Source organism: Lepidochelys kempii, chromosome 8, assembly GCF_965140265.1.
Source record: "Lepidochelys kempii isolate rLepKem1 chromosome 8, rLepKem1.hap2, whole genome shotgun sequence".
Lineage (NCBI taxonomy): Eukaryota > Metazoa > Chordata > Testudines > Cheloniidae > Lepidochelys > Lepidochelys kempii.
The window spans coordinates 89,808,620-89,830,776 of NC_133263.1; the positions used below are offsets into that span (position 1 = coordinate 89,808,620).

At 44.1% G+C, this 22,157-nt stretch overlaps 2 protein-coding genes across 2 annotated transcripts in view; both read right to left on the reverse strand.

The window, feature by feature from the left end:
• The window catches only part of AK4 (adenylate kinase 4), a 47,493-nt gene extending 29,038 nt beyond the window's left edge, over window positions 1-18,455 (reverse strand). Inside the window, exon 1 of the mRNA XM_073357432.1 lies at window positions 18,042-18,455. Within this exon, the coding sequence (XP_073213533.1) occupies window positions 18,042-18,186 (145 nt within the window). The 5' untranslated portion in view covers window positions 18,187-18,455. The remainder of the gene's footprint in view (window positions 1-18,041) is intronic.
• Window positions 160-1,986, reverse strand: LOC140916587 (myb/SANT-like DNA-binding domain-containing protein 7). The gene is made up of 2 exons (XM_073358246.1): window positions 1,400-1,986; window positions 160-811 (listed from the first exon to the last, which is right to left on the reverse strand). Exons 1-2 carry the CDS (start codon window positions 1,980-1,982, stop codon window positions 756-758), a joined length of 639 nt encoding a protein of 212 aa, XP_073214347.1. The 5' UTR covers window positions 1,983-1,986; the 3' UTR covers window positions 160-755.
• Window positions 18,456-22,157: the final 3,702 nt, after the last annotated feature.

Consider the following 22,157-nt stretch of genomic DNA (forward strand, 5'->3'; position numbering starts at 1 on the left):
GAAAACCAGTTTCATGACTGGCCAGGCTACGGTATGAAAGTTCTGTTTGTTTCTCCTTGATGAAACCCCCCGCCCCTTGGTTCACTCTACTTCCCTGTAAGCTAACCACCCGCCCCTCCTCCCTTCAATCACCGCTTGCAGAGGCAATAAAGTCATTGTTGCTTCACATTCATGCATTCTTTATTCATTCAATCACACAAATAGGGGGATGACTACCAAGGTAGCCCAGGAGGGGTGGTGGAGGAGGGAAGGAAAATGCCACACAGCACTTTAAGCACAGCACTTTAAAAGTTTACAACTTTAAAATGTATTGAATGACAGCCTTCTTTTTTTTGGGCAATCCTCTGTGGTGGAGTGGCTGGTGGCCCCCCCACCGCGTTCTTGGGCGTCTGGGTGTGGAGGCTATGGAACTTGGGGAGGAGGGCGGTTGGTTACAGAGGGGCTGCAGTGGCAGTCTGTGCTCCAGCTGCCTTTGCTGCAGCTCAACCATACACTAGAGCATACTGGTTTGGTCCTGCAGCAGCCTCAGCATTGAATCCTGCCTCCTCTCATCACGCTGCCACCACATTTGAGCTTCAGCCCTGTCTTCAGCCCGCCACTTACTCTCTTCAGCCCGCCACCTCTCCTCCCGGTCATTTTGTGCTTTCCTGCACTCTGACATTATTTGCCTCCACGCATTCGTCTGTGCTCTGTCAGTGTGGGAGGACAGCATGAGCTCGGAGAACATTTCATCGCGAGTGCGTTTTTTTTTCTTTCTACGCTTCACTAGCCTCTGGGAAGGAGAAGATCCTGTGATCATTGAAACATGCAGCTGGTGGAGAAAAAAAAAGGGACAGCGGTATTTAAAAAGACACATTTTATAAAACAGTGGCTATACTCTTTCAGGGTAAACCTTGCTGTTAACATTACATACATAGCACATGTGCTTTCGTTACAAGGTCGCATTTTGCCTCCTCCCACCGCGTGACTACCCCCTCAACCTTCCCCCCTCCCTGTGGCTAACAGCGGGGAACATTTCTGTTTAGCCACAGGCAAACAGCCCAGCAGGAATGGGCTCCTCTGAGTGTCCCCTGAAGAAAAGCACTCTATTTCAACCAGGTGACCATGAATTATCTCTCACTCTCCTGAGGATAACACAGAGAGATAAAGAACGGATGTTGTTTGAATGCCAGCAAACATACACTGCAATGCTTTGTTCTACAATGATTCCCGAGTACGTGTTACTGGCCTGGAGTGGTAAAGTGTCCTACCATGAAGGACGCAATAAGGCTGCCCTCCCCAAAAACCTTTTGCAAAGGCTTTAGGACTACATCTAGGAGAACCGCAAATGCCAGGGCAAAGTAATCCTTTCACATGCTTGCTTTTAAACCATGTATAGTATTTTAAAAGGTACACTCACCAGAGGTCCCTTCTCCGCCTGCTGGGTCCAGGAGGCAGCCTTGGGTGGGTTCGGGGGGTACTGGCTCCAGGTCTAGGGTGAGAAACAGTTCTTGGCTGTCGGGAAAACCGGTTTCTCCGCTTGCTTGCTGTGAGCTATCTACAACCTCCTCCTCATCATCATCTTCTTCGTCCCCAAAACCTGCTTCCGTATTGCCTCCATCTCCATTGAAGGAGTCAAACAACACGGCTGGGGTAGTGGTGGCTGAACCCCCTAAAATGGCATGCAGCTCATCATAGAAGCGGCATGTTTGGGGCTCTGACCCAGAGCGGCTGTTCGCCTCTCTGGTTTTCTGGTAGGCTTGCCTCAGCTCCTTCAGTTTCAGGCGGCACTGCTTCGGGTCCCTGTTATGGCCTCTGTCCTTCATGCCCTGGGAGATTTTGACAAAGGTTTTGGCATTTCGAAAACTGGAACGGAGTTCTGATAGCACGGATTCCTCTCCCCATACAGCGATCAGATCCCGTACCTCCCATTCGGTCCATGCTGGAGCTCTTTTGCGATTCTGGGACTCCATCATGGTCACCTGTGCTGATGAGCTCTGCATGGTCACCTGCAGCTTGCCACGCTGGCCAAACAGGAAATGAGATTCAAAAGTTCGCGGTTCTTTTCCTGTCTACCTGGCCAGTGCATCTGAGTTGAGAGTGCTGTCCAGAGCGGTCATAATGGAGCACTCTGGGATAGCTCCCGGAGGCCAATACCATCGAATTGTGTCCACAGTACCCCAAATTCGAGCCGGCAACGTCGATTTAAGCGCTAATCCACTTGTCAGGGGTGGAGTAAGGAAATAGATTTTAAGAGCCCTTTAAGTCGAAATAAAGGGCTTCATTGTGTGGACGGGTGCAGGTTTACATCGATTTAACGCTGCTAAATTCGACCTAAAGTCCTAGTGTAGACCAGGGCTAAGTTTATTTACTTAGCCACAAGGGGAAGTTTTCTGTACAGAACCCCACTGACTTCAGTTGCAATCTACCACCACAGAAGCAGTTGCTGGACTGGGGTCTATGTCAGTTTCTCAAAAATAGGCCAGATCAGACATGCAAAACCTGAAGTCCCTGGACATCCTTCACTCAACACTGAAGCCGTGGTCACATTCTTGTACCTGGAGCACATACGGGGACCTAGAAGACACTGCAACATACTGCAGCTGATTAACAATCTAGAGAAATGCTGGAGGCCCCTTGTTAAAATTCCATTGCCACCATTACCTCTGTGAAAGGATGGTTAGGATGATTTCCTTGCCACTAATGGACTGCTCTTCCTCTCTGGACACTGCTAAGTCATCCCTACCAGATAGGGCTTGCCCCTGGCATTCATAAAACTTCTTCTGAAAAGCAAAACTTTTTACCTTTGGAATGAACCCAAATTGTGTTGGGTGTTAGGTATTGTATATCAACTTCTCTACAAAGTCTTCATCCCAGCCTCCTCTGAATTATGTCAATTGATTATTCTCTGTCCTCGCTCTAAAAAACGGCCCGTTTTTCAGGAATGAAGTTTATACATCTCCAGGGAAGTTCACTTAATATGAGGTTAATTTGCCAAGTAGTGTTCTCTCCCTTCTAGGTCATGAGAAAGCATTTTTCTTTAAAAAAGGAAAAACGAATATATTCCCATAGTGATCTTCAAGGTTAGCCCAGGCAAAACTGTTGCAGTAACTGAACCTTCACCTGACAGAGGCTGTCACAGAACAAACCTAATCCTGAAGTGCTAAGACCTCCTATGAGGTATTTATGGGATTCCCCCACCTCTGTAATATTTGTATTATTTGCATTACAGTAGCACCTGAGATTGAGACCCCACTGTGTTAGGTGTTGTACAAATACATAGTAAGAGTCCAATCCCTAAAGAGTTTATAATCTAAGCAGACAATGACTGGAGAAATGGAGCTTTATTTACTCTATTTTACAGATGGGGAAAACGGAAGCACAGTAATTAAGTGACTTAGCCAAGGTCACACAAGGAGTCTGTAGCAGAGCTAGGAACTGAATTCAGGTCTCCAGAGTCCCAGTCCAGTGCCTGAACCTTCCTCTTCTCCTCCTTCCTACTCCCTGCCCCCAAACCCCAATGACTTACAAAACCACATCTCACATAACTGATGAATACATCTGTAAGGAACTGGCTGGTCTGATCTCTGAAAGTCCGCAAACTCCACCTCCAAGGACAGATCCCTGGAAAGAGCCAGTAACCTCCTCTCCTTTTCCAGTTTATATAGAGCTTTTCTAGATTTGTTACAGCATACAGAGCTCTCCTGATTGAAGACACAAGTGTAAATACAGCCCTTCGATACAATATATTGCCTGACATGTCAGCTTTATGTTCCCACTGAGAAAGTTTCAAAGTGAAGTTTCTCATTTCAAACCACTTTCCCCCTGCTCTAAATATCTAAAATGCAACTTATTAATTATTTGTATTACGAGAGCATCAACTGATCAGGACCCCATTGTAATAGGTGCTGTACAAACATAGAACAAAAAGACGATCCCTGCTTGTATACTGATAATCATGCTCTAAGAAGAAGAATATAGCAGTAGGGATATATTACCGACCATCTGACCAGGACGGTGATAGTGACTGTGAAATGCTCAGGGAGATTAGAGAGGCTACTAAAATAATAATAATGGGGGGTTTCAACTATCCCCATATTGACTGGGTACATGTCACCTCAGAACGGGATGCAGAGATAAAGTTTCTTGACACCTTAAATGACTGCTTCTTGGAGCAACTAGTCCTGGAACCCACAAGAGGAGAGGCAATTCTTGATTTAGTCCAAAGTGGAGCACAGGATCTGGTCCAAGAGGTGAATATAGCTGGACCACTTGGTAATAGTGACTACAATATAATTAAATTTAACATCCCTGTGGTGGGGAAACCATCACAGCAGCCCACCGCTGTAGCATTTAATTTCAGAAAGGGGGACTACACACAAAAATGAGGAAGTTAGTTAAACAGAAATTAAAAAGGTACAGAGCAAAGAGTGAAATCCCTGAAAGCTTCATGGAATCTTTTTAAAGACACCATAATAGAGGCTCAATTTAAATGTATACCCCAAATTAAAAAACATAATAAGAGATCTAAAAAAAGTGCCACCATGGCTAAACAAAGTAAAAAGCACGGAGAGGCAAAAAGACATCCTTAAAAAAGTGGAAGTTAAATCCTAGTGAGGAAAATAAAAAGGAACAAACTAGCAAATGAAGTATAAAAATATAACTAGGAAGGCCAAAAAAGAATTTGAAGAACAGCTAGCCAAAGATTCAAAAAGTAATAGCAAAAAAATATGTACATCAGAAACATGAAGCCTGCTAAATTAGCAATAGGGCCACTGGACAATTGAGATGCTAAAGGAGCACTCATGGACGAGAAAGCCATTGCAGAGAAACTAAATGAATTCTTCACATCAGTCTTCATTGCTGAGGATGTAAGGGAGATTCCCAAACCTGAGCCATTCTTTTCAGGTGACAAATCTGAGGAACTGTCCCAGATTGAGGTGTTATTAGAAAAGGTTTTGGAACAAATTGATAAACTAAACAGCAATAAGTTACCAGGACCAGATGGTATTCTCCCCAGACTTCTGAAGGAACTCAAATGTGAAACTGCAGAACAATTAACTGTAGTCTGTAACCTATCATTTAAAATTGCCTCTGTACCAAATGACTGGAAGATAGCTAATGTGACACCAATTTTTAAAAAGGGCTCAAGAGGTGATCCCAGCAATTACAGGCCAATAAGCCTGACTTCAGTACCGGGCAAACTGGTTGAAACTATAGTTAAGAACAAAATTGTCAGGCACATAGATGAACATAATTGTTGGGGAAGAGTCAACATGTTTTTTGTTAAGGGAAATCATGCCTCACCAATCTACTAGAATTCACTGAAGGGGGTCAACAAGCATGTGGACAAGGGGATTCCAGTGGATATAGTGTACTTAGATTTTCAGAAAGCCTTTGATAAGGTCCCTCACCGAAGGCTCTTCTGCAAAGTAAGCTGTCATGGGATAAGAGGAAAGGTCCTCTCATGGACAGGTAACTGGTTAAAAGGTAGGAATAAATGGTCAGTTTTCAGAATGGAGAGAGGTAAATAGTGGTGTTCCCCATGGGTCTGTACTGGGACCAGTCCTACTCAACATATTAATAAATGATCTGGAAAAAGGGGTAAACAGTGAGGTGGCAAAACTTTCAGATGATACAAAACTACTCAAGATAGCTAAGTCCAAGGCAGACTGTGAAGAGCTACAAAAAGATCTCTCAAAACTGGGTGACTGAGCAACAAAATGGCAGATGAAATTCAATGTTGATAAATGCAAAGTAATGCACACTGGAAAACATAATCCCAACTATCCATATAAAATGATGGGCTCTAAATTATCTGTTACCACTCAAGAAAGATCTTGGAGTCATTGTGGATAGTTCTCTGAAAACATCCACTCAATGTGCAGTGGCTGTCAAAAAAGCAAACAGAATGTTGGGCATCATTAAGAAAGGGATAGATAAGAAGACAGAAAATATCATATTGCCTCTATATAAATCCATGCTATGCCCACATCTTGAATACCGCGTGCAGATGTGGTCACCCCATCTCAAAAAAGATATATTGGAATTGGAAAAGGTTCAGAAAAGGGCAACTAAATTAGAGGCAGGGAACAGCTTCTATATGAGGAGAGATTAATAAGGCTGGGATTTTTCCATCTTGGAAAAGAGATGACTAAGAGGGGATATGATTGAGGTCTAACAAATCATGACTGGTGTGGAGAAAGTAAATAAGGAAGTGTTATTTATTCCTTCTCATAACACAAGAACTAGGGGTCACCAAATGAAATTAATAGGCAGCAGGTTTAACACAAAAGGAAGTATTTCTTCACACAATGCAGTCAACCTCTGGAACTCCTTGCCAGAGGCTGTTGCGAAGACCAAAACAGGTTAAAAAAAGAACCGGATAAATTCATGGAGGATAGGTCCATCAATGGGTATTAGCCAGGATGGGCAGGGATGGTGTCCCTAGCCTCTGTTTGCCAGAAGCTGGGAACGAGCAACAGGGAAAGGATCACTTGATGATTACCTGTTCTGTTCATTCCCTCTGGGGCACCTGGCATTGGCCACCGTCGAAGACAGAATACTGGGCTAGATGGACCTTTGGTCTGACCCAGTATGGCCGTTCTTATGTTCTTATCATTTGACTCTGGACTATACAGCTGCTGCGAATACTGATCTAATGGTTCAGTACTAATCCAAAACCAAAAAAGTGTTTCAAAAGCTTAAGGCAGCATGAGAACAATGTAATTACCCAATATCGGATTTACAAAACCCAAGCTCTTGAAATGAATAGTGAAGGACATTGTAAGTGTCACACTGCCCACATAAACAACTCATCCTTAGCAAGTACACAGAAATGCAGATTTCATGTTCCAAAAGGAGGAAATAGAAAATACCATTCTCCTATGTTTTTCTCTCCATTCATTTGGTTGCTACAGGGTACATCTATATCATAAATTAAGATCGAATTGTAATGCAGGTAGGCAAACCTGTGCTAACTTTAGCACTCTAGCTAGCATGGGTAACAGTAGCAGCAAGGACTATGTTGGCTTTGCCAGGCAAGCCACCCCAATACAAGCCAGCCAGGGACCCTAGGTACATACTCAGGTTGGTAGCCCATGAGCAGAGATTAATAAGGCTGGGATCTTCACTTACTACTGTTACCCGCACTAACCACATTAAAGCTACCATGGGTATACCTTCCTACACTGCAATTACACCTTAACTTGCACTGTAGATGTAGCCAGAGACTCCCGTGATGCTTTCAAGTAATGGCAGCATGTTAAAGTAATCTTTGGCCTTGAAAGCGGTAACCCTCAGTACAGCTCCTTAGCTGCCTGGCAGCGAGGCTCACCTTCAGGGATGTTTTAAACAATGGAAGAGAATCCCTTCCCCAGCACCTGTCAGTTGGCATGCACTGAAAAAAAGAGTCCAGGCTCAATAACCGAACCTCCAATGTGACAATTTGGGATTTGCCCTTGATAGAGAAGCTGTGGCCTGTAATAATGTGCAACATTTACATTCATATGTTCAGAAGTGACTCATGCAACCCGGTTTGCAGTCATTGGTCAGACGGCCTTAAAAGGGAAGGCGATGGGAGCAGTAGCATGCTGCTGGCGTCCCTGACCACACTAACCTTCCAGAGGAACAGCCCATCATTAAGAGGATTAACAAAACCTAAGCAGTGCATACAAATTAAGATTATTCCCTCACAACATCCTCAATGTCATTGCCCCATCTCCCTCCTCCAGTCACAAGGCACCCTCTTCCCCCTCCCCCAACCAGATCACACATTTGTCAAAACCAGGGCTGTGGTAGCAAACCTGCAACATTTCTTGCCAATAGATCTTGGGTTTCCAGCCAAGGCTGCTGGTATTGAAATGAAAACAAGACAAGAGAGTGAGAAAGTCACTGCTGTATTGGCTCATGGAGAATATATTTCCAAACACATAGACTCTGAGAAAGTGTGATCTTCACGGCACAGCTGCTGCAAAGTTCTGGAGTGCCCAGCTGCTAGGAAACTGGCATGGATGAAAAAAAAAAAATGCAGCACAGAAGTCCTCAAGGAAAAGCCAAAATGGGAAGGGTTTTAATTTTTCAACGGCCCTCCAGTTATCTTCCCATGGCCAGATTTCTCAAGATAAGCTCATACTTTCCCCTGCACAAAGTAACCTTTTACATGATTTCTTGTTTATACTTCATCTAAATTATCTAACGTTAATGAAGAAAAGAGTTAATTCAACACTAGCAACAGTTAACTGTGTACTAAGACGGTTAAGTTATAACAATGATGGCCAACTTTCTGAGGCCAGAAGTCGTGCTTAGGATTTTAAAGACACCTGAAGTCATCTACCCCAAGGGCCTATGCTCCCCACCTCTTATGGGCATGGAGAAAGTCACAGACTTGTGTGTTCTGGAATCACTGCCATAGCAGGCTACTAGATTGTTCTAAACCCCCAGAAAGCTCCACACAGATGATCCACTAAGTAGTCTCAGTCATGGGTTTAGTGTGGAGGGGGGATAAGCTAAATGGAAAGAAAAGCGAAGGGAGTGGGGACATTAAAGGGAAGGGTTTATGGGGACAGGATAGAAGAGGGTAAGAGGGGCAGGTGTGGAGTGCAGTCAAAGTGAAGAAACTGTAAGGGAAGATGGTCGAGGGCTGGGCAGACAGCCAATCAGTACAGGGCAGAGAAAGTCCAAGTCCAGTCAAGGCTGTAGAAAGTTCTCCAAATGTCTCTGCTTTGGCTGCTCTGCTCCTACCTGCTGTAGTCTCCAGCTCCCTAAGTAAGAGGTCTATGACCCCCAGGGATTAAGAAAACACAAAGGTGGTATAGAGCCACCCACCCCCTCCAGCTCCTGTGCCAAATACAGCTCAGCCTGAGCCGAGACTCTAGCCCAGAGTTTCTAACTTTGATATTGAGATACAGAGTCGGGCACTTCACACAGTTTGGATACTGCTTGTTTGTTTTTTTTAATACCAGTAAAAAAAAAAACATGGAGATGGGAACTGACTAAACCAATGTCAAGTTACGAAATCCACAACATCTTCATCCCTGAGTCAGAGATTAGTAGAATGAAAGTATTTATTTACCATCTTCCCAGGAGGTGATGAGGACTTCGGTTGTACAACATTGTATCTCTTCAGATTTAAAATGACACAGATCAAGTAATGCCTGTGCCCTTTCAGGTGTCCTTGCCACAAGTTAAAGTTACATTTGTAGCACATTCCCACCTCTAGGACAGGTTTTGCTGCCTGGAGTTACCTGAGCAACTCAAGATCTCCCCTCTCCGATTCCTAAAGCAAATCCCACCCCCAGCCCTCTCAGCCCTCCACCCAAAGCCTGGTCAACTAGAGGAGACTTTGGACCACACGTGAAGGTCAACAAGTTCCAGCTATTTCAGACCAGAGAAGTGAATTCTGTATTTGAGGGGCCCTCACAGAGCATGTCCTGTCACCAGGTCCCTCTTCTGTAGGGAGCGGGACACAGGTGCCTCTGCTGATCTCTCCTGCAGCAACATCAGATGTGGGTTTATTGACATAGCTGCGTGAACTCAGAACCAAACCAAGCAACCCCTTCTTCTACTGCCCAAATTGAAAGCCTTGGTAGTGGCAAATATCTCAATTAAATGCCCTAGCTACCGCCCTCATCTCACCATAGTCATTTCAGCTTTATCTAGATTAATCCTCAGCCTACTTGTTCTCATCAAGACAGTGGGAAAGTCATTCAACAGCACCCCAGATTTGAGGAGACAGATGACCGCTGTAGTCTAGCAAAACACGTGCTTAACTTTAAACACATGAACAGTCCCCCTGAAGCGGATGAGTGCTCAGCACTTCCAAAAAGTCGGGCCACTTATTTTAGGAGCCAAACTGTCAGTTTGTATTTTTAAAAATCTTGGCTCTATGGTCATTAATTTCTCCAGAAAATACCACAAGCAAAGTATTACCAACTTAACTGAGGTTTATGAACTATTGCAGATTCACAGCCTAAAGACAGTTAACCAGATTCATGATGCAGGAAGCATATCCTCTTTCATACAGAGGACATTTTCTAAACTCGTAAGTGGACTTTATAAACAAGTTTACAAGCCAGAGAACAAGTAGTTACACATTTTCTGGGTTAATAAGTGCTATCTAGTACAACAGTCAGACCAATAAGGTTTATATAAAACCGTTTACTCTCAAATCATGATTTAAAGACTTCAGTAACACAGCCAGAGATTGTAGGTCTATTTTCAGGAGCGGGTGGGCAAGGTTCTGTGGCCTGCGATGTGCAGGTGGTCAGATTAGATTATCATAATGGCTCCTTTTGGCCTTAAAGTCTATGAGTCTATAATACTTGCTATCTTTAAGAGAACAAAATTACCAGATTACATTCTCTGACCTCAAACTTGTGGCTCTCAGGGTGGCTTCCTTATACAGCCAGTTTCACCTACACTTGGCACAATCTTTTCTATGTAAAAAGAATAACTCATGACTTGCAGAGATAATCCATAAACATCTGGAGCAGAACACAAGCTCCATCAGAGACAGGAAAGATCATCCCAAACTTCCCCTCAGTATGGTGGTAGGTTTTAACAAGTGGCCTCTGACCACCCTCCCCACTCCTGATTTACATGAGTATAAACAGATTTCTGCCCACTCTATGACAAAATAGTCATTACAATAGATCGTTAGAGAAATGCTCTTTTGAAGGGATGTGAGCCAGTCGCTCCTTTGTGTGGCAGCCCTTATTATCAAGCTGTTAGCTACCTAAATAATGGAATGGATATGGCAAGTCACATTATTTCACTTAACTGGCGAACTTATCTGAAGTTTCAAGAGTCCATCAGGATCCAAGCACCAACAGGTAAAGTTAATTATGAGGAGACTGAAAGAGTTCGAAAGAGTTCAAAAGAGCCAGAGAAGTATTAGCAGCTGGTTATTTACACCTACACAAGGGTTGTTTGTAAAGGGCAAAACAGTTGAATTTACAGTGGTGAGAGGTACCAGCTTGACTGCCCTGGAAGATTAATTCCACGAAACAAGCAAAGCGTGGGCAGTAATAGTGAAACATTTCTCCTGAACTGCCATGCCAGTGTGGCTCAGCACTGGGGTTATGATCACCTCTAGATGCAAGACAGTAATTTGGGATCCATGCTCATTAAAACCTTAACTTCCCTGATGAGACCACATACGAGGGGCTTGCAAAGTAGCCATCCACATATTAGGCATTGGGCTGAAACCAATTTATGTCACACAGGCCAAAACACCACTGTCAGCTTACTACTTTCAGTCCCTTCAAGAGGAAAGTCTAAGACAAGGCAAAGCTCCAGGCTCTGAGAGCTTGCAGCTCAAATCTCCCACCCTAAATGGGAGAAAGTCAGACACTGATTCCTAACTGCCTGAAATTTGGATTTTGAATCTCTACATTGGTTTACCCAGTCATACCAAGATGAAATAAAGATCTGGACCAGGTGTTTTGGCTGAGGCCCGATCTTTTCTTCCCCTTCAGAGGGGCCATGCAGCCAGTGGACAGAATTGGGAGTAAAGGACTCCTACTCTAAGCACACCTGTTCCATGGCAAGTCACTATCTACCTCACAGGAGGGTAGAAAGGATTAAGGATCATGGAGAGCTTTGAGAATGAGAAGAGCTAAATAATTTGAGCCACATTCAAAACCAGTGACTGATGAAAGAATCAGCAGCCCGTACTCCCGAGTGTGGCTCAGGTCACTAGTAACTATTTGAGTATATTTTTCCCATCCCTAATTGGAGATGGGCCCCAAACCTGAAGAGCAGGTATAAACCTCACCCTGTGAACTCTGGAACGGATTCTGACTAAACTGCCTCAAACCCAAACTGGATGACTCAGGCTCCTCTTTTAATGTCAAGATTTATTGTTCTCCAACATACTCAGACAATATACTCCAACTTCTCATGTTGTACTGTTGCTAACTTGACTGTTAGTTCAGTACTGTTTAAAGAAACAATCCCAGCAGCTTTGTAATGTATCTTTATGACAGAACCTGGGCTCTACCCTGTTTAACCAAGCACCTGAACAGCAATAGCTGACAGAAGCATGTTCATTAATACTGTCTATTTTCATTAAGCTTGTTACCTTTTAAGACAAATAACATTTTAAAGAGATCATGCATAGCTAGACATAGAAAGCAGAAGCAGTGAGTTGAATGATGCAATTAAAGCAAGAGGCAGAGACAAGCCACTCACTTGGAGGATATTTGACTCACACAAGCCAGAAAAATTCAGAAACACACAGCCTTTTGGCAGAAAGTTAAACTTGAGTTTTAATGATCCCATTACTACAAATAACCTGTGAATCCTTTTAAGGACTCATGATTCTGCATTCTTCCACAGACGGTTGTCTATTACAATGTTCAAAACTTTCACTGGATGGAAAGTTGATTGATTGGGCTTAATCCTGCATTATTAAGTACCATCTGAAGTCAAGAGGAATGGAGGGTGATCAGCACCACAGATGGAACCACTTGTAACCATGTCTCTACTCACCCAGCTCCTTGCTGTCGTAAGGATGTCCTCTTCAATACAGATGCATTTTCACTCTCAACATTCATTATGTTCAGCACTTTGCAGGATCTGATCTTTATTGACTAATTGAAGATATGAAGGCCTTAAAGATGACTAACAGAGTGGCCAGTAAACATTACAGATATAAAAAATATTCTGGCTTTCTTCTATAGCTACTTCAGAACACAGGATGGTTCCAGCTGAGCTTCATCTCCTTGCACTGCAGCTTCTTTATTGGACATATATTTGAACAGTTAGAAGTCCAGATGGTATCAGATTATTAGCATGGGTATAACCATCCCCTCCAGTTTTAAAAGCAAGACTAAAAATGTACAATCATGTTGCTGTTTGGAAAGAGTTTTCATCCAGATCAAGCAAGAATAAGGTAATACACAACAAGATAGGGTGCTGCGTTGCCCGTCAGTCCTCTCAACATATAGGACAGAACAAATTTAAGAGTCTGTTTACTCTTAAAGCTGAGTTTTCTTTCAATAGCACAGCCATTTAGTAAGCAGGTACGATCAGAGATGTTATAGCTCAAATTCAACACCATGGAGTTCTGATGCAACAGTGTACTCAGCCTTTTGATTGAGACACAAGACCTAGCTCCTCTTGTGGAGAAGTAAAATATAATCACGGTACTTTGGGTAAAAACAGGAGTGCCATCTCCCGTGTGCTGGTCAAGCTGCCCCTGGCTGTTGTATTAGTCTTCATTTCCTGAACTGTATACTGTCATGAACTTTTCAACAGCTGCTGCTTGACACCCAGAAGTGGCTGCATTTCAACAGTAGGTGGAACAATCAATTTTATATGCACCTTACCTGCACTGCATAGTATTTGTAGGAGATCCTTGGATTAAAATTCCTATTGGAGCATAACATTGAAAGGTTTCTTTGAAGCAAGAAAGATTGTCACCATCTAAAACGTTAACCAAGTAGTGCATAATATAGATTCAGAATGGGAATACACAGGGCCAAGTTTGGACTAGTTTACTGTAGGGCTAGCTTTAGCTAGCACATGGTATACTTGTAAAGGAAAAGGTGAGAACTGAAATAGAATTCAAGAAAGGCTAATAATTTAGGCCCCAATCCTGCCAAGATTTATGCAAATGAGTAGTCCCATTGAACTAGTAATGCACAGAGCAGCAGTGCTTTTTGTTTGCTGTAGTATTGTCCCACCCCTTTTTGTAAGCCTCCACAGAAGGGGTTTGTTTGCACGCATCCTTTTTAAAAAAAATGCAATTAAACTTTAAAAATAGACAATTTGGCTTTGCTGGACTAAAGTGATTAAGAATGTGGCCTTAAAAGGCCCAACTACAGGCAAATTGTATTTCTTCATAGAGTTTAAGACTAGAAGGAACAATTAGATCATGTAGGTAGGCCTCTTGTTTATCACAGGCCACGACTTCTTGTGCATTAGGGTTTATCTGCACAGCAAGCTAGACTGTGAACCTACAGCACGCCAGAATTCCGCACACTAACAGACCACGCAGACCCTGCTATGCGCACTAAGAGTTCCACAGAACTTTTGAGTTATGGAACTTTTAGTATGTGGCAGCAGGGTCCACATGGCCAGTTAGCACACAGCAAGATGGCACACTGAGTCACATCCTGGCTTGCTGAACACTCACCCCGTCAAGTGGACAAGCCATTAGTGATTCATAATTTTTAAAATCTCCCCCTTTACTCTTTCCTCCCTACCCTCACGCACTTGGAGTTCCCCTCACACACACCCTCCCTTAGTGTTGCAACAATAGGTTTATCTGACCTGGATTTTCCTGGTTTTGAAATCTAGCCATCTTTAAAATAATACTTTGATGACAATCCAACTATGTGAGTATTTCTCCAACTTAAGGAATTAATCCCGCCATCAATGTAAGGGACAGCACATATTATCTAATGACTACAGCACTGCCTGTAGGTCACATATTAAAAAAAATACTCAACTGAAAAAAGTTCACACTGCTGTCTGAATGTTATATCTACTTTTGTTACAAAAGAATTGAAAGATGAGGGGCAAAACATTTCTCTGTTTCAGTTTATTTTGTGCAATTAATGGTTGTGTATATTCGGTTTCACTGTTCCCCCGTACAGTGAGTCAGTTTCCTCTCTGTGTAGGACTTTCAGTGTAACAGAGGAGAAAACAGCATTTTGGGGAAAAAGAGAACTGATTGCCTAACCATAAAAGTCAACAGAGAATTTGGGGGCCAGTGTAAGATATTTTTCAATTCACTTCTTAAAGTTAGTTGTATTGTCACAGCACCAGCTATGGACCAGGGCCCCACTGTGCTAGGGGCTGTACAAAACACAGAACCAAAACGCTGGCCATGCTCCAAAGAGATTAGACTCGGTCTACTTATAACACAACACATGGATGCAACGGGCCAGGGAAGTACAAGGAAACAGTAAGACAATACAAATTAGTGTAACAGGCAGCAGTCTTAGCATATAAAATGCCTAAGTTGACTGCATCCATTTAAATTACAACTAGCACAAGACCTCTTCTAATGCCAATAAAGTCAAAGCTCTCAGGAATGTAAACTGGACATGGAAACTGCAGGCATTCCACATCTTCCTGTCCCTCTAATTTTTAGTTACCTCAGTAAGAATACTTCAGAGGAAACTCACACCTCTGCTCCTGCACAGAATTACATCTCCAGTGAGGCCAGCAGTTCCAGGTTGAAACCCAACAAGAACTGCTGCACACTTATCCATTCCAAACTGTTCCTGGGCACCACATGGTCTGTGCTGTTGTGCAGGAACTCCAGTGTGAACCTCTTGAGGGAGGAGAAGAAACTCACATTGAAAGGGAAGGAGTGCGACAAAGGAAGAAGGAAACGAGACTGGACTGAAGAAGGAACAGAAACTCAAAATGGGAAGTGGGGAAGAATAAGGTGGTAGAGGGAAAGATAGGCAAAAATAAGGAGACGTGGAAAAGGGATGTGAACAGTCTACCATAAGAGGAAAAATACTGAGATCTAGGCAAGGCCTACAGTAGCAACTTTTGCTAGTATATCAATGTTGGTTAGGTCTGCTGTGTTTTCTGTAACATTTCTATACCACCGAAGCCCTGGTGCAGAGGCAAATTATAGCGGCATAAAGATGCTTGTGCCAGTATAGATAATTATGCTCAGGAAACCGGTACAACTAAGCTATAATCAGTAAAAGTATTTTTGCCAGTATAAGCAGTGTTAATGCTAGGAGGGTTTGCTTGCACAGGTACCAGAAAACTTCTTCTAGTGTAGGTCTAGCCCTAGAGAAGAGAGACAAGAGAAAGAAAACAGAGGGAATAAGAGACTGCTATTTGCTAATTCAGGTGGTATTTACATAACTACCCACCTTCACACCTGAAAGTGAATAGCTAATATTAATACACAAAGGAAATAGATTCTGGGATCCTCACTGAAATTCTATACCAGGGTGATAAGTAGACAAGGCTAGACCCTAGCTTGCATATGGAGCACACGCCAATGCTCTGTTAATGAGGGGGAATGAACTCCCCCAAACAGATACCACTGAAATTCAACCGCTGGCTCTGTTAGTCTTTTCATTACGAAGCCTGTTTCTGACGAGTTTATAACTTGGCCATAAACACTGGCTCCGAGATGAAACTTGGCGTATAAAAGGCTTAAATTCCTAAAGTGAATATTTTCGTTTCTAAGTTACAATGCCAATTTACCATTTATATGTTAGAGGAAGAAATGGCACAAGTTTTTATTTTAGAAAAAATAAAAATATTTCCAGAAGCAACCAAGTTTGAGCCAGTTTCATAACGCCTAGCTCTAAGAAGCCCAAATTATTTCCCCTACCCAGAGCTGGGAGAACTATGAGGGGCATGGGACTGTCAAGATCTTTTCCCATGCCTCTAGTTGCCCTGCAGCCCATGTGTCACTGCAGACTTTTCTGTTAGTATGACCTAACTCACTACACTACACAGGAGATAAGCGGACAGGCCCATGGCCGTGCCCCGGCACCACCCTCCACCCTGAAAAAAGAACCAGAGAGAAGTCTCTGCTGCCACAGATGGAGCCCCCCTACAGCACAGCTCCACAGTACAGTACACTTCACGGCACAGATGTGCCATAACCTGCCCACATGCAGCAGAACTGCACTGGTTCCACTAAAAGAAAAGGAGGACTTGTGGCACCTTAGAAACTAACCAATTTATTTGAGCATGAGCTTTCGTGAGCTACAGCTCACTTCATAGAATAGAGCATAGAATTCTACCTTACCCAGAATTAGAATAACTTCGAAGTGAGCTGTAGCTCACGAAAGCTCATGCTCAAATAAATTGGTTAGTCTCTAAGGTGCCACAAGTCCTCCTTTTCTTTTTGTGAATACAGACTAACACGGCTGTTACTCTGAAACTGGTTCCACTGCCTTTCGAGCCATATGTGCCTGTAGAGGGGATGAGATTTAAAGCTTTAGCATTTAAAACTAAGCAGACAACCCCACTGAGATATTTGTAACACTATATAAGTAGGGAGCTATTTTTCACAATGAATTATGAATTGAGGATACACAATAGTTAGGGTATCACAAATTCACAGCATGCACACATATTTACACCAGAAGCCATTTACCATTTTGTAATATTTTTACTCAAAGTTAAGTGTGCTATATTTCCCCAAAACCACAGCTACCAGTGGATGAATGGGCACACACTAATTATTTATACAGGCTTCTTCTGAACCTCAATTACTATGTATGAAAGAATCACTGTAAACTTTTCAGAGAAAACTATTTAAAAAAAATTAACTGTGTGGATTTAGACAAGAAAACCAGGGAGTTACAATTTTTCACACAATGAAAAAAACAAACAAGCAGCATACAAGGTGAATAGTACATTTAAAAAGTTGTAATTGTATTCATTGATATTAATAACTCTGATAAGAAAACCATCCCTTTAAACTGCACACAGGAAAAAACCTACTACAGCAGCAGAAAAAACAGTGAGTGAACTTAACCCCTGTGTATTGCAAATCGTGCAGAGAGGCACAATTGTCTCCTGTTTCGGATAACTTGTTGCCGTTTTCATTAACCAAGAACTCTATTGCTTCTGTAGGGTTTTTTGTTTTGTTTTGTTTTTTCTAAAAACGAGATCCATAAGGTTAATCTGGTTAGGACGCCAACCTCTCTAAAGACTGGTCAGCCTCATTACGCACCACATCAGTGGACAAAGACTGAATTACAACATAACAAAAATGTAAAGAATCTGTTGGAAGGTGCTGCTTCTCTTCGCCCCCGATTACACTGTAAAAGCGGGTTGTGCAATACACTGAGCAACACACACAAGCCTGTCGACTGGCTCCTTGAGCGACGGTTGCTAGCCAGCGGCGAGATCATTTTGCAAAGGGCCCGATTTCATGGCACAATTCCCCTCTCGGGACAAACAGCGTTTAGGATCATCTGCCCCGATGGATCCCCGAGCCGCTTCGCCAGCCCGGTTGGTCTACAACACAGGGCGCCTCCTGCATGCAAGGAAACATGTAGGCGCTTCTGGGTGAGCAGATCCTCCACAGCTGGGCACTCCCCCCCCCCCCCCCCACTTACCGCTCTTTGCCCTGATGTTCTCCCGCAAGAAGTGCCCGCTGGAAAGGTGCTGGAGCCCGAAGCTCTCGGCAATTCTCTGGCACACGGTCCCTTTGCCAGAGCCGGGGGGGCCCAGCACGACGGCCCGCAGGAGCTTGGAAGCCATCGCCGCCGCTCACGCGCTCAGAGCTCCCCGCTGATCCCTGCGGAGCGACAGCGACCCCAGCAAAGTTACAGAGCAGTGGCCTGGGCAGGAGCAGCCCCTCCCGATCAGAGCGGGCTGGGGCAGAGCCCGCCGGACCCCGCCAGCGCCAGGCCCTGCTACATCTCCACCCAGCGGCCCCGAAGTTACAACGGAGGCGCCTGCAAATCGCGCGGGGGGGGGGGGGTTCTTTACACGTGGGCAATTCTCCCCTGCGGGCTGTAGCCTCCAAGCCGCCGAGTAACTGAGTTCCTGGGGCTCCTTAGGGACCCCCACCGACGTCGGTGCCACTTGCAAGGGGAGGGGGGGGCGTCCTCCTTCCCACCCACCCCCTACCCGGATTGTACCCACGGCACTTCCAAAGAGCCACCTTCTCCGGGAGGGAAGCTCAACTCGCTAATTTTTAAAGGGATTGGGGGCGGGGGAGGAAAGGGGGGGAAACTCCTGCAATATGGCGTTTAAAAAATGTGCGAGGGGTTGACACGCTACTACTGACCCAGCACAGCACAGCACACAGCAGGCTGCCGCTCCGCCTCGCCTCGCCCCCGCCTGTGCCTTTAAGGGAGAGCGTGGCGGCGGCGGCGGCGCCCCTTTGCAAAGGCAAGCCCCAGCCGCGGGAGCGGGAGCAGCCGCGCGCGCTAGCTAGCTCCGAGCGCTCGCACTCGCCGGCCCCGGCCCGCACAGCGGCAGGGAAGAAGACGGCCAGTGGCGAGCTGTCACAAACCCAGCCCCGCCCCCGGAGGGCCCGGCGCAATGGGATCTGTAGTCCTATTGGTGCGTCTCTCCCACGCCCACCAGCAAACTGAACCGCCCACAAGGACTACAAATCCCAGCCGACCACACCAGCCAGCCGGCTTCCCTCCCAGCTCCCTCGAGGAATGTCTTGGGTCCAGGGCAGGGGCTCTCCAGTGGGGGGTTGGGACCCCTCAGGGGGTCCTGAGGTTATTACATGGGGAGGGGAGGGTCAGGAGCTGTGAGCCTCCCCCATAAACCCCACTTTGCCTTTGGCATTTATAATGGTGCTAAATATATTTAAAAGTGTTTTTAATTGGGGGGCAGGTGTCACACTCAGAGGCTTGCTCTGTGAAAGGGGTCACCAGTACAAAAGTTTGAGAACCACTGGTCTAGGGGCAACACTTAAGACCATAAGAACAGCCATGCTGGATCAGACCAATAATGGTCCATCTGTCCTGTCTTCTGACAGTGGCCAGTGCCAGATGCTTCAAAGGGAATGAAGAAAACAGGGCAATTTACTGACTAACCCCCATCCCCTGATGTCCAATCCCAGCTTCTGACCCTCAGAGGCTTTGGGATACCGGAGCATGAGGTTTGCATCTTGACCATCTTGGCTAATAACCACTGATGGACCTGCCCTCCACAAATTTACCTATTTCTTTTTTTAACTCACTTTTGCCCTTTACACCATCTCCTGGCAATGAGTTGCACAGGTTGATTATGTGTTGTGTGAAGAAATACTTTCTTACCTTTGTTTTAAACCTGCTGGCTATTTAATAACTCTTAATTGGGTACCCCTGGGGTAGTCATTAACCCATAGAAACTCAGAGGAGGAGTCTGGGGTGGGGGGAACCTACATTTAAAAGCAATTTTTAAAGGGTACTACTCCCATAATGTTGTGTAAGTGGCCCAAAATCATTCATTTGCCTTACAATGTGTAATTTTCATGGTTAGTCTTTCAAAACATAATTTTTTTCTCAATGAAATGCTTTTTAGCAACTCCAGGGCATGAGACATTAGGCACCGAATTAGGGGATGTCTCTTAAAGTACAAAACTCGAAAGAGAGGATTCATTCACATACTTCATCACTGAAAGCTAGTAGATATGTTGCACTGGAACAGCATGTTACCGTATGGGTTATTATGAAAATAGCTGTTATAAAAATGATTTTTCAGACTACGGTTATTGTGTGTGTAGAATGTGTGCACACACAAAATATTTATAATGTAGCAGACTTGCCAAGTCTCATTCAGTTGGGAGCCTCCCTTGTTTTGAATTGTTTATAAAAGGAAACTGACAAGATCCAAAATTACACTTTTTTAAAAGCAAATATCTTACTAGTGTTACTAATAACTGTATAATTAAAATGGAAGGATATTTTTAAATATCACCTTTCCCACCTTTGCTGCTTGTTGATTCCTCCTTCTGCCTGGACAATGAAAACCGACTAGTCAGGTGACTTTCTGGTTTGATGCTGTCAGGGTTCTTTCCCCAGTCTGAGCTCTCGGGTACAGATGTGGGGATCCGCATGAAAGACTCCCTAAGCTTATTCTTACCAGTTTAGGTTAAAAACTTCCCCAAGGTACAAACTTTGCCTTGTCCTTAAACAGTATGCTGCCACCACCAAGCATTTTAAACAAAGAACAGGGAAAGAGACCACTTGGAGACATCTTCCCCAAAAATATCCCCCCAAGCCCTATACACCCCCTTTCCTGGGGAGGCTTGAGAATAATATCCTAAACAATTTGTTACAAAATCATCAAAGACCCAAACCCCTGGATCTTGGAACAATGGAAAAATCAGTCAGGTTCTTTAAAGAAGGATTTTATTAAAAAGAAAAAAGAAAGGTAAAAATAATCTCTGTAAAATCAGGATGGAAAATACTTTACAGGGTATTCAGATTCAAAACACAAACTCAGGACAAAACCTTAAAGTTACAGAAAACAGGAATAAACCTCCCTCTTAACACAGGGAAAATTCACATAAAGCAAAAGATAAACTAATCCGCCTTGCTTGGCTTACCTATACTGGTTGCAATACTGGAGACTTGGATTAGGATGCGTTGGAGAAGACGGATTTCTGTCTGGCCTCTCTCAGTCCCAAGAGAGAATAACCACGTAAACAAAGAGCACCAACAAAAGCCTTTACCCACCCCCCACCCCCAAGATTTGAAAGTATCTTGTCCCCTTTTTGCTCCTTTGGGTCAGGTGCCAGCCAGGTTAGCTGAGCTTCTTAACCCTTTACAGGTAACAGGATGTTGCCTCTGGCCAGGAGGGATTTTATAGCACTGTATACAGAAAGGTGGTTACCCTTCCCTTTATATTTATGACAGATGCACTAGCATAATGCTGCAATATCTGGTAACATGCTTCATGTTCACACACAGAAGCGATCCCAACATTGTGCAAGTGTTATAAATATCGGTAGTAGATTTCCTTCAAGCCAGGCTAACCATCATGTGGTTCTTCACTCTGCCAATCTCCACCATTACAGTGCCACTGAAGACAGGAATCATTAGTGTAATAATCCCAAGAGCACAAATAGTCTTCCCACTACTGTCCCATAGTGCACTGGTCAATGCTTAGGTGGCATGTCTGGTCTACTTTCTGCATGGAGGACAAGCCACTTACCTGTACAAATAATGCTGCACATGCAGCTTTTGATTTTAATATGTATTAATGGGGATTTATTTTGCAGGCTCAATGAATCAGGGAAATAGTGTCTGAGTTCTAATGAATTAACTACTACTATTGTTCAAAGTGTGGATAAATCCTAACACGAGAGTGAAAATGTTTATATCTCCCTAGCTCTCCCAGTGTCCCCTCCTTTCTGGGAATCATGGGATCTGGCTTCTATCCCTAGCTTTGTCATGGACTTGCTCTGTGACCTGGGACCTTAGTTTTCCCATTTGTAAATGGGAAATTAATACTTACTCACCTTTGTAAAGTGCTTGGAGGCCTACAAATGGAAAAGTGATATGGGCCTGAAATCCCCATGCTTGCAATGAGCCCATCTCCCAGGGCACATAGTTGGAGCCGGTGAGATGCCCAGCCTAAAGCTCCTATCTATCCACCAAGAGCCCATCTCCAGAGGGAGCAGAAAGTATTGAAATCTACAAACTGCTGAATCCTTGACCTGTGTGGTCTCTTTATTTAAAAGCTCCCCTCTATTGCTAGGTGATGAGAGATACAGAAAGCAC